Source organism: Cyprinodon tularosa, unplaced genomic scaffold (genome assembly GCF_016077235.1).
Source record: "Cyprinodon tularosa strain WSP-4 unplaced genomic scaffold, ASM1607723v1 ctg1335, whole genome shotgun sequence".
In the NCBI taxonomy this organism is placed as follows: domain Eukaryota; kingdom Metazoa; phylum Chordata; class Actinopteri; order Cyprinodontiformes; family Cyprinodontidae; genus Cyprinodon; species Cyprinodon tularosa.
Window position 1 is genome coordinate 1 of NW_024038154.1, and position 13,099 is coordinate 13,099.

General features: G+C 44.4%; 1 protein-coding gene across 1 annotated transcript in view; it reads right to left on the reverse strand.

Annotated features, from left to right (window-relative positions):
- Positions 1 to 6: 6 nt before the first annotated feature.
- Positions 7 to 13,099, reverse strand: part of LOC119778461 — a 57,406-nt gene continuing 44,313 nt past the window's right edge. The window contains exons 3-9 of the mRNA XM_038277672.1: positions 4,462 to 4,539; positions 4,016 to 4,152; positions 3,796 to 3,885; positions 3,598 to 3,679; positions 3,488 to 3,560; positions 1,046 to 1,127; positions 7 to 857 (exon numbers count right to left, since the gene is read on the reverse strand). Coding sequence (XP_038133600.1) covers positions 765 to 857; positions 1,046 to 1,127; positions 3,488 to 3,560; positions 3,598 to 3,679; positions 3,796 to 3,885; positions 4,016 to 4,152; positions 4,462 to 4,539 — 635 coding nt within the window. The 3' untranslated portion in view covers positions 7 to 764. The remainder of the gene's footprint in view (positions 858 to 1,045; positions 1,128 to 3,487; positions 3,561 to 3,597; positions 3,680 to 3,795; positions 3,886 to 4,015; positions 4,153 to 4,461; positions 4,540 to 13,099) is intronic.

Here is a 13,099-nt window from a genome sequence, read left to right on the forward strand (position 1 = left end):
CAGCCGCCTTTATTGTGGAGAGGCTGCTCCTCTGGTTTGTGCTTCCAGGAAGGGGACCTGAGAGTATCACACCTGCAGGGGCCTCCTATAAATTGGACCAGAGCACATGGCTTGCTCTCTCTGCGCTCCATGGACTCCTCTGGCCTCCTGCTCCAGTGTTAGTTTAATTTGATCCATGTACACTTTCACACACCTCATGCACCCCATACACCACTGACCTACACTAACACCTTTATTTACTTTCATAAATGGTTAAACCTGTCTTTTGTGTGGTCCCCCCTCCTTGTTCCTACCCCCTGAGCTAGGGTAGTAAACGCCAAAAGCCCTTCATGTCACATAGCGAGTGATCGCTCTCAGAGCGTGTAACAGTTCTGCCTGCATCCGTGCCTCCATCAGCAGCAAATTGACGTGGACCTTTTCGGAGTGCTGCAACTGCCTCCAGAAACTCTCATACATTCGTTTGGTGGTCTTCTCAGGGCTGCACTACATAGTCTTGATATAGATCTTAAAGCTACGGTCCAAAAGCTGATTTATCTCCCCGTAATCAGAATGGTCATACCTGATGCCGAACATGCAGTGGATGTAGTTCCAGATGGATGCTTTAACTCTAGTGTTTTTGTTTGTTTCAGTGTTTTCTACGTGTGCCTGAACTATATCCAGCACAGTGTGCATATGTGCTGATGCTGCTGCTCCCAGCTGTATTTGAGTGGGATCATATTGATGCCCAGAATCACCCCTCACCCCAGCAACCACATGTTACTACCTTAGCTCAGGGGGTAGGAACAAGGAGCGCTTCCTGGAAGCACAACCCAGAGGAGCAGTCTCTCCACAATAAAGGCAGCCTTGGCTGTCACACACAAAAAATATATTGTGATAAATTAATACAAATAAAAAAAGTAAAAAGAATAAAAAGCACAATCTTTATGTATTTCTATGATAAATTGTTTTGTGAAGTGCCTTGAGATGACATGTGTTGTGAATTTGGCGCTATATAAATAAACTGAATTGAATTGAATTGAATTGAAAGAGTGGCATTTCTACTTACCTCTATTCCTTCATCAGAACGGATGAACCAGGTTACTGCTGCAGCTCCAAGATGGCGGCAGGGCGCTGCTGCTGCTGCTCTCCTGTGAGGAAAACCAGCAGACAGGAGCCATTAAGTCATCCTTTCCGCTGAACTTTTCTTCTTTTAAATTTCAGTGAGCTTTATTTTTTCAAACAAAAACTTAATCCAATAAAATCCATAACGTTTGAAAATGTAAAATCTCCCCTCACTGAAACCAGGCCAATTATATCAAATAAAAAAATAAACACAGGTTTTAAATTTTATGTAAATTTGGAGAGCGTTTTTTAAAATCCCTATATTACTGATTTTTCTTTTCCTGCCCACTTGCCCCTCCCACTCTAACCGATGCACTTGTGTAAAAAGAGGACCCGTTCTCTCAAGTGTGTAGAGACAGAGATAAAGATAAAGTGCATCAGGGCAGCAAATGCGCCAAATTACCCACCCAACATCATTTTAGGACCATAAAGACTGAGACAAATTGATTCTAAATGTACTCAATGAGTGACCAAATCTGAGGTAAGATGCTCCTATCCAATGAGAAAATTTAATTCAATGATTTCCAGCATAGACTGACTTTGTTTTTGATGTGTTGGAAAGAGTCAGTGTGCAGATTGGTCTGTTCTGAAGTAGTCCCACCCATTGTCCCGCCTACAAGAAGCATCCGGTTACCTGGTTACAAACATATTGGCAAAGAAAGCAGCCTTCAAAGATCAAGCTCCAAACATTATTCTATAGATCTTAAAAAGGAATAGTTTGTCACTCTTAGTTTACATGGCTTAATTAATTATAGCACTGATTTTGCACAGTATTATCAAAAATAAATATTAAAGCTACAGTGTGTAATTTTCAGCGACATCTAGCGGTCAGACTGCAGACTGCAGCAACATGAACGTCTCCCCCCCACCGCTTCTCCCCCCCAACAGTACGGCGAGCGTTACGGGACAAAATGTCTTCCACGACGTCCGCATCACCTACCCTCTCAAGTGATGAGGTTTGTTTACATAGATAATTTTACAGATAGTATTTCATTAGTCTGTGTAGGGTATAGATTTCATGTAGACTTAAGATAATAAATATACCCGTTATTTTTTCTACGTCGTTGTGACGTTTTGGTGAGCTGCTTTGCATGGTGATATAAACAGACGAAGTAATTGTAGTCATTAGTTTAACAGCGAGATTGTGTTCGCTGGAAGAATATATATTCCCTGTTTACAGAGTCCAAGTCTTGTTTGTGGCACGGGGGTTACAAGGCAAGGAAGAGGGAAAGGAAGAGGGCAGAGAGGCCGGGGTGAGCGTGCAGCTGGGGCCAGGCGAGAGAGGGGAGCCAGCGGGGTGAGAGCAGAGGAGGAAAGGCTTGAAGATCTCCAAAGGAGCCGGAGAGAAGTAACCGAGGTATATATCCAGAAAATTATTTTACAGAAAATTACTGAATCATTACCTGTGAAACGTCAGGGACGTTGCTGAATAAGTATACTGGAGAGTAACAGCATCATCACGCAGCATGTTATTGTTTTAGACAGGTCTGAGCATCCTGTACTCCAAAAACTGCAGTGATATTAGACAATTGTGTGTGTAGGATTAATTACCTGTCCAAGAGAAAACTGGCAACTTGAGCGTCACTTTGAAAACCTTTTTCCTCCATCAGTGACTTCCATCGTGTAAATGCCGTGCTAATGTTGATCCGTGTTTTTTGTCGTTTCTTGTCACTCTTGCGTTTATTCTCGTCGTGTTTCCGCTTCTTAGATGACGGGGGTTCGGTGTCCGCCGCTTTTCGTTGTGATACAGAGTAGGCATGATCCTCCATTCGTCTGATGTTTGGCCACACAGTGCCAAACAGTTTGCAAAGTCACTCACGCCTGCCGCCTTGTTTACCTTTCTTGTTACCGAGGCGCAGTATACCTGCTTCTTCTTCTTCTTTGGTTTCAGGCAGACTAAACGCTTCTCAGGCATAATACTGCCATCTACTGTTCAGTACCGTCTCAGTTCATCTCTCTCAACTTGCCGTAGTTATTTTCGAGCGTCATGGGAGATCTCGCAATCGCTAGTTTGTTGCCTCTGCGCTGCCGTAGCGCAAAGATGTCAGCCTCCATGGCTGCGAGACCCGCTCCTATGTAATTATAAATAACGAATTCTAAGGCAACGCAAATGTTATGGTTAAAAGGCTGAGCTCATAGGTGATGATAGATAACATAGTTATGTATAATATATTAAATTTCTGAATTTATATGCCTGTAATTATTACACACTGTAGCTTTAATAGAACTTGACTCAACAATCTATTGGTACTTGGCCTGTTGTGATTATGCATTTTGCTGAACATAATCTAATAGAGATAATGAAACTTATAGCAGCATATTAATGTAAGTACTCCCTGTCATTTCACTTCCAATATGTTTAAATAAAATTGTTTACAAAACTTACATTTTACATAAGAAAGCACCCTTCACCTGGAGGTGGGGGTTAGGACAGGTGGGGAGCCGGGGGGTGGGGGGGGGGGCGGTGGAGGGGGGGGGGGGTATGGGGGTGGGGGCTTGGTGGGAGGAGGAAGCAGTGTTCCTGGCATCCTCCACCTCCTGGCTCTGCACCTGGCCTGGGGCAGACTGGAAACACACACTAATATCAGAATGAACTTAACATTAATTCTGTTCCACCATTTATCTGGGATTTGGTTAGACCAAAAAAACAATGATAAAATAAACAACAATAAATGAAACTAATGAAGTACTTACACTCAGGAGGATGGTCTCATTCTGGAGACCCCAGATGTAGATGTTAACTCCATCCACACTGGTTCCCCACCCACCAGTGTCACCGCTGACCTGTAAAATGAACACAAAACAAACACAGAACTCCACTTAACAACCAAAAAACAAACACTGAAATGTTTTATGAGCAGTCCTACCCTGTTTAGAATTTAGATCAGGCTCCTTTGAAAGGGGCAAGTTTTACCTGAGCGGCCTTGGTGGAAATGCAGCCCCTCTTGACCGCAGTGGTCTCCAGGCCACAGTCCTCCAGCTCAGGGCATTGACCAGCTGGAGCAGGGGGCGGAGACTGCTGCACAAAATGATTAGTTGAGTGAAAAGATGCTAAATGAAGAAAGATTCATATAGTTAGACAGTTGAAGTTTGGAGGGAAGCAGCGGTGGGCTAAACTTCATTAGCCTTGTCTCATTCATTTTAAGGAGCATCAGGATGAGGTAGTGATGCTGATGCTATTCCAGCGGCCCAGCAGCTCCTGGAGGTGCTGCCATTGGACCATAATTACAATTTTACTGAAGGCAGCTCACATGAAGTCAGATTATGCAAAATAAAAACATGTATCAGCACTAAAAATGCACTAAATTCTGTTGATGCACGTCTAGTGATCTATTTCCCAATAGAACAGGAGGATATTACCGATAGTGCTGATGGCTCTGATCTGCTGAGGAAGCTGGACCTGGGAGCTCTGGCTCCTGCTGAGCTGCTGCTGCTCTCCTGTGGAAAAGACCCAGCAGCAGATCAGAGGACAGGGATCTGCTAAATAACCTGAATGGTGTTCTTCTCAGATTCAGACAGCACAACATTGCATTGATGTGTGACATCGAAAAGATGTCCCTTCAGTTCTATGTTTATGAAGCTGACAGAGACTACCTATGCTTCTTGTGGTGGAGAGACAGCAACTTCAATGCAGAGCCACAGGATTTCAGAATGAAAGTGCATCTCTTTGGTGCGGCGGTATCGCCAGGATAACTAAAACAGCTTGCTAAAGACAAGGAGACTGAACTTCCACTTGGATCACAATTCATCATGAAGGATTTTTATGTTGATGATGGCGTTACCAGTATAGAAAATGTGGATGATGCTATTCAGCTTGCAAAAGAAGCTCAGAGCTCTGTGCTACAGGTGGTCTAAGATTGCACAAGTTTGTGTGTAATAACAGAGCTGTACTAGAGTATACGTCATCCGAGCATGCTGCTGAAGTGAAAGCTCTGGATCTGGTCTTCAAGGATGTCACTTTAGAGAGAGCCTTGGGGATCCACTTGCACATCGCATCAGACACCTTCAGATTTCGTGTCAGCCTAAAAGACCAGCCAGCAACACGACGTTGTATCCTGTCAACGGTGGCATCCATTTTTGACCCACTGAGATTTAACGCCCCTTTCCTTCTAACTGGGAAAAGGTTGCTTCAGGAAATATGTAGACATGGCATAGGCTGGGACGATCTTCTCCCCTGTGAACTGCAACCAATGTGGGAGCGCTGGAAGAAGGATCTTACAAATTTGGAGAAAATCACTGTTGCACGCTGCTATGTGCCTCCTGGTTTCAGCCAAGTTGTGGAAAAGGAGCTACACCATTTTTCTGATGCGAGCACATGTGGTTATGGACAGTGTTAATATCTGAGACAAGTGAATGAAGGTGGAAATGTTCATTGTGCTCTTTTCATGGGGAAATCCAGAGTGGCTCCAATCTAGGTCACAATGATACCTTGGCTAGAACTGGCATCCGCTGTTGTGTCAGCCACAGCAAGCAACACTTTGAAGGAGGAGCTTGGTTTAACAGATGTTGAATATTTCTGGACCGATTCGAAAGTGGTCTTGGGATATATTCACAACGAGGCACGTCGTTTTCACACCGTCGCAAATTGGATAAAGAAAATACAACTCAGCTCCTCTCCTCAGCAATGGAGGTATGTCTCAACTAAGGATAACCCAGCAGATATTGCATCCAGGGGATCAAGTGCAAGTGAGATTCTCATTTCAAGCTGGTTTTCAGGCCCTCAATTCTTGCAGGAAAAGGAGATTCAGCTACAAATGTCTGCACAGAAAAACAGATTGGAGATCCCGAAGTGAAGAGGATTCAGATTCTAAGAACACAGACACAGGAACAGTTAAGTCTCTCAGATTGCCTGTCCAAGTTTTCTTCATGGTCAAAGGCAATCCAGGCTGTTATGTTAAGAATGACGAGTCGACAAACCACAGGACTGTACAAGAGCAAGAACACGCACAATGCATCATCATAAGAGACTTAGAGAGACAAGCGTATCCGGAAGAGATAAAGTTGCTCAGTAAGGTAGCTCAACTTCCTTCTCAGAGTAAACTGCTTAAGATGGATGTCTTTCTTGATCAGAATGGACTCCTTAAGGTGGGAGGAAGACTGAAAAATGCCTCACTACCTACCTCACTGAAGCATCCAGTCGTTATACCGAAAAATCATCACATCACCAAGGCAATAATTGCTCATTGTCATGAGAAAGTGCAGCATCAGGGTAAGGGTCTAACTATTAATGAGATAAGATCAAATGGATTCTGGATTCCAGGAATCAACAGAGCTGTGGCAACGCATTTACATCAATGTGTTGCATGTCGGAAACTCAGAAGGTTCAAAGAGGAACAACGTATGGCAGATTTGCCATCTGAGCGTGTGAATCCATCACCACCTTTCACCTACTGTGGGATGGACTGTTTTGGTCAGTTTCTCACCAAACAAGGACGCAACGTACAAAAGAGATATCGCTTGCTTTTCACCCACCTTTGCAGCCGAGCTATCCACATTGAAATGTTAGACGACATGTCGACAGATGCCTTCATAAACGGACTCCGATGTTACACCTTTTTAAGAGGAGTAGTACGCGACAAGTGCGGCCAAGAAACAAACTTCATTGGAGCTAGAAATGAACTGAATGAAGCTCTCAAGCAAGTGGATGCAAACCGCCTGACTACATTTTTGGCTGAGAAACAATGTGACTTTAGTATGAACGCTCCACATGCAAGCCATGCTGGAGGCGTATGGGAGAGACAGATCCGAACGGTGAGGAATATTCTTCATTTCACTCTTTCATCTTCATCAGGCAGGCTGGACGATGCCTCTTTACAGACATTCTTTTATGAGGCAGCAGCTGTTGTAAACATCCGTCCACTCACAGTTGACAGCTTAAATGATCCAGACAGTCCAGAGCCACTAACACCTAATCACCTGCTTACAATGAAACCTACAGCATCTTTACCACCTCCTGGCAGATTCAGCAGAGAGGACCTGTATGCTCGCAAGAGGTGGCGGCGTGTAAAGTGTTTGGCCGAGCTGTTCTGGGGTCGATAGAGAATAGAGTATGTCTACAGTATCGCCACCAGACAACATTGGCATAATCCAAAAAGAAATCTCAAAGTCGGCGACACTGTGCTGGAAAAGACAGGATTCACCTCACAACGAGTGGAAATTGGCTAAAGTTGAAGAGACAGAAACTGATAAAGATGGACTAGTGAGGAGAGTAAAGATTCATGTTATATCGTGTCCGGTTGGAGTTTGATGATTGTTTCATGAATGTAATATATGTCAACGGTAGAAAGTTTTAGCCTCGTATTGGTCTATTTATAGCTAAGCTAATTTTGTTTGTTTTATTAATAGATCAGAATAATTTGTGTTAATCTACAATCTGCTTAGTTTAAATGGCTGTCTATTTGTTTAAAAGGAAATGTAATTGTGTTTTTTTTTTTACTTTTATTTTCATATAGCTCTTGCGGTGAGTTCATATGCTGCCTCCAAAAACCATTCAAAAATAAAAGAATATGAACCGTCAGTTAAAGAGTCGGACCATCAATTAGCCGGGAGCCTACAACAGCGCTAGACTGGTTTAAATCTTATCTGATCGATTTTAGTTTGTTCACATTAATGACAAATCTGCCACCTGCTCAAAGGTTGCCCGTGGTGTAAGAGAAAAGGAAGCCGTGCTGAAATTCTGCCACCTGCTCAAAGGTTGCCCGTGGTGTAAGAGAAAAGGAACCCGTGCTGAAATTCTGCCACCTGCTCAAAGGTTGCCCGTGGTGTAAGAGAAAAGGAAGCCGTGCTGAAATTCTGCCACCTGCTCAAAGGATGCCCGTGGTGTAAGAGAAAAGGAACCCGTGCTGAAATTCTGCCACCTGCTCAAAGGTTGCCCGCGGTGTAAGAGAAAAGGAAGCCGTGCTGAAATTCTGCCACCTGCTCAAAGGTTGCCCGTGGTGTAAGAGAAAAGGAAGCCGTGCTGAAATTCTGCCACCTGCTCAAAGGTTGCCCGTGGTGTAAGAGAAAAGGAAGCCGTGCTGAAATTCTGCCACCTGCTCAAAGGTTGCCCGTGGTGTAAGAGAAAAGGAACCCGTGCTGAAATTCTGCCACCTGCTCAAAGGTTGCCCGTGGTGTAAGAGAAAAGGAAGCCGTGCTGAAATTCTGCCACCTGCTCAAAGGTTGCCCGTGGTGTAAGAGAAAAGGAAGCCGTGCTGAAATTCTGCCACCTGCTCAAAGGTTGCCCGTGGTGTAAGAGAAAAGGAAGCCGTGCTGAAATTCTGCCACCTGCTCAAAGGTTGCCCGTGGTGTAAGAGAAAAGGAAGCCGTGCTGAAATTCTGCCACCTGCTCAAAGGTTGCCCGCGGTGTAAGAGAAAAGGAAGCCGTGCTGAAATTCTGCCACCTGCTCAAAGGTTGCCCGTGGTGTAAGAGAAAAGGAAGCCGTGCTGAAATTCTGCCACCTGCTCAAAGGTTGCCCGTGGTGTAAGAGAAAAGGAAGCCGTGCTGAAATTCTGCCACCTGCTCAAAGGTTGCCCGTGGTGTAAGAGAAAAGGAAGCCGTGCTGAAATTCTGCCACCTGCTCAAAGGTTGCCCGCGGTGTAAGAGAAAAGGAAGCCGTGCTGAAATTCTGCCACCTGCTCAAAGGTTGCCCGTGGTGTAAGAGAAAAGGAAGCCGTGCTGAAATTCTGCCACCTGCTCAAAGGTTGCCCGTGGTGTAAGAGAAAAGGAAGCCGTGCTGAAATTCTGCCACCTGCTCAAAGGTTGCCCGTGGTGTAAGAGAAAAGGAAGCCGTGCTGAAATTCTGCCACCTGCTCAAAGGTTGCCCGTGGTGTAAGAGAAAAGGAAGCCGTGCTGAAATTCTGCCACCTGCTCAAAGGTTGCCCGTGGTGTAAGAGAAAAGGAAGCCGTGCTGAAATTCTGCCACCTGCTCAAAGGTTGCCCGTGGTGTAAGAGAAAAGGAAGCCGTGCTGAAATTCTGCCACCTGCTCAAAGGTTGCCCGCGGTGTAAGAGAAAAGGAAGCCGTGCTGAAATTCTGCCACCTGCTCAAAGGTTGCCCGTGGTGTAAGAGAAAAGGAAGCCGTGCTGAAATTCTGCCACCTGCTCAAAGGTTGCCCGTGGTGTAAGAGAAAAGGAAGCCGTGCTGAAATTCTGCCACCTGCTCAAAGGTTGCCCGTGGTGTAAGAGAAAAGGAAGCCGTGCTGAAATTCTGCCACCTGCTCAAAGGTTGCCCGTGGTGTAAGAGAAAAGGAAGCCGTGCTGAAATTCTGCCACCTGCTCAAAGGTTGCCCGTGGTGTAAGAGAAAAGGAAGCCGTGCTGAAATTCTGCCACCTGCTCAAAGGTTGCCCGTGGTGTAAGAGAAAAGGAAGCCGTGCTGAAATTCTGCCACCTGCTCAAAGGTTGCCCGCGGTGTAAGAGAAAAGGAAGCCGTGCTGAAATTCTGCCACCTGCTCAAAGGTTGCCCGTGGTGTTTTTTTTTTTTTTGTTTCTTTAATCATTAAAAAGGTTTGATTCTATCAAATTATCACAAACAAAGCATTGTGGTGTTACAATGTTACAAATCTACAAGTTGAATAAAAGGAAAATAATAGACAAAACTGAAATATATTAATTATAGGGCAGACCTTGGCTTTGGGTTTCCAGCTCTTAGTCCAGAGCTGCATGGGAATCCAGAGAAGAGTCTTCAGGTTTGGATCAGAGGGCAGGCTCGGCAGGTTAAGCTCATCCAGAGCTTACAAGGGAAACTGGATTCCTGTAAGCAGAGACAAAAAGGATTAGAATCCAACCAGGGAACAGAAGCAACGAAGGTTCTCAGAAGATGCTAGGCTCAGGTGCTAACCAAACTGGATAAACACTGCGGCGTTGAGGCAAGGTCTGAAGGCCGGTTATTTACTGCAGGATCCTCTGATGATGAGATGCGCCTCAGGTGTGTCGAAGGCTCAGCTCAGGAGGATCCACGGCGAACTCTGCTGGAGAAAGGTGGAACTTCTCCAGATCCCAACAGTTAAATGGTCCGAGGATGTTAAAAACCTCATTGATTTTTACAAATTAAATGGGGCAGAAATAGTAAAAGCTATGAAATGTAGTTTGGGCCATAATTGGGCTCAAGTGAGGGGACAGTATACTGGGCGCGGAGGAAATCCAGCTGTAATCTTGCCTCCAGGAAATGGGGACCTAGAAAGACAGGTTAATGCGGTCTGTGAGGCAGCCCACCACATGTGGAGACAACCACCCAGCCTTACTAAAATCTCTGAGGTCTTTCAGGGTCCAGAGGAAGAAGTGGCAGCATATAGGGCCCGACTCCAGGAGGCTATTGATCGCCACAGTGGAGTTCCAGAGGATTATGCTGATGATGGGGTCTATATGTCTCTGCTGAAGCAATATTTCCTTGCAGGTCTCCGTCCAGAAATTAGAGGTCATTTGGAAAAACATTTGGTTGGATGGAGAACTGCAAATTTTAACACATTGATGGAGTACGCTTTGCATGCTCAGGATTGGAAAACTAAAAAACAAAAAGACTCAAATCCACCTAGTGACTGATAGTTCAGCCGTGGATGGAATGTCAGGAATCTATTATCGGGACTCCAGAGTAAAACAGAAAGGTAAAGGGAGGGGCCGGTGGTCACAAGGGAAGAACACAGGGCCATGCAGACAACATGATAGATGCTACAATTGTGATAGGGAGGGTCACTTTGCTAGAGAATGTCCAGAACCCCAGCGGAATGACCCCCCCCCCCGGTCGCAAAATGACGATCAGCACTGACGCCAGAAGTCATGTGCACCAGCAGACAGTGCAGAGGAGGTCATTATGGACCCAGTGGAGGTTCTAGACCTACAGAAAATTTCCTTTTCTTTTTTCAGTGAATCAGAAAGACCATACTGGCATTTGACCATTCAAGGGGTAAATGTGAAATTTTTATGCGACACCGGAGCTGACAAATCTGTCCTGAGGGAGAAACTACCCCAGGTTAAAGCGGGACTAAAATGGATCACAGTAGTCTCTGCTGATGGAAGGATGGAGGTTCAGCGCATTTCTGAAAAACAATTGGTGACTGATGAAGAGGGATTCAAAGTGGAAGCTGATTTTGTGCTGAGCCCAGATTGTCCAGTCCATTTATTAGGCAGATATTTGTTAAGGAAATTGCATTTAGCACTGGTGCCGATAGATACAGGGATAGAAGTGAAAAGGTGTACAGATTTTATGCTGCAAGGGGAAATTACCCCAGAACTGGAAACAGCTGACACACATGTTGTACATTCAAGCTCATCCCCAAAAACATTTTACTCTCTGGATTTAACCACCCAGGGGCCACAGGAAATTGTAACTCATTTAAGGAAACAGGGAGCCCCTAATGGTCAGTTTCAAAATCAATGGCCATTACATGTTACCATGAGAATCATGGACCCAAGCACTACAGATAGCAAATATGACAGAGAGTTTCACAGACTGCCACCCCAGTTCATCCAGATTAAGTATGTGTACAGCACAGAAGATGGGGACTCAGTAGCATCAGTCTCTCTCAACCCCCAGGCACAGCCTTTGTTGCAGCAAGAATGGGGAATGTCCCCGCATGTTTCACTGTCCAGGAAATCAGGGAGACAGTGGCAGGAACTAGGTTATTTGGCAGGATCAGCTGGCAGAATATTGGAAGAAAACTGGGTAAATGATTGTGTTGTTTTACCAAAATGGGGCCTGGTGCGGAGAAAAAAATTAAACTGGACCACTTTGGCTCTCCCAGAGAAGCATTTGACAGAATGATTAATACTAGCTGTGGACTATGAGTCTCTTTCTGTTCCAGCTAGTGTGTGGTCCACAGAAAAAACAGATGTAGGTTTACTTACAACTGCTAAACCTGTAGTAGTACAAGCAAAAACCTCCCATTGCCCCAGGGTTAAACAATATCCTTTAAAGCCTGATGCAGAGGCAGGAATTAAACCTGTAATTGATGACATGTTGAAAGCTGGAATTTTGATTGAAGATCCAACTTGTGAATGTAATACACCCATATTTCCTGTTAAAAAACCTGGTACGGACAACTGGAGGCTGGTCCATGATTTAAGAGAAGTGAACAAAGCAGCTAAAACTAGAGCTCCCTGTGTACCAGATCCACATAATCTTTTAAACTCACTAACCACGAACAATGTTATTTTTCTGTAGTGGATCTTAGTAATGCATTTTTCTCAATACCTCTCGATTCAGATTCAAGGCATTAGTTTGGTTTCACTTTTAAGAATAAAAAAATATATATATAAAATTGTCATGATGGGTATCAGGGAGGCCCAATATGCAGAACACTGACGACACGGATGGAAAGTTTAACAGAGTTTATTTGCAAGTTCAAACATACAGGTGCTGGTCATAAAATTAGAATATCATGAAAAAGTAGATTGATTTCAGTAATTCCATTTAAAAAGTGAAACTTGTATATTATATTCATACATTACATACAAACTCATATATTTCAGATGTTTATTTTGTTTAATTTTGATGATTACAAATGACAACAAATGAAAATCTCAAATTCATCATATCAGAAAATTAGAATATTGTGAAAAGGTTCAAAATTGATGGCCCCTGGTGCCACACTCTAATCAGCTAATTAACTCAAACCACCTGCAAAAGCCTTTAAATGGTCTTTCAGTCTAGTTCTATAGGCTACACAATCATGGGGAAGACTGCTGACTTGACAGTTGTCCAAAAGACGACCATCGACACCTTGCACAAGGAGGGCAAGACACAAAAGGTCATCGCTAAAGAGGCTGGCTGTTCACAGAGCTCAGTGTCCAAGCACATTAATAGAGAGGCGAAGGGAAGGAAAAGATGTGGTCGAAAAAAGTGTACAAGCAAGAGAGATAACCGCACCCTGGAGAGGATTGTGAAACAAAACCCATTCAAAAATGTGGGGGAGATTCACAAAGAGTGGACTGCAGCTGGAGTGAGTGCTTCAAGAACCACCACACACAGACGTATGAAAGACATGGGTTTCTGCTGTCGCATTCCTTGTGTCAAGCCACTCTTGAA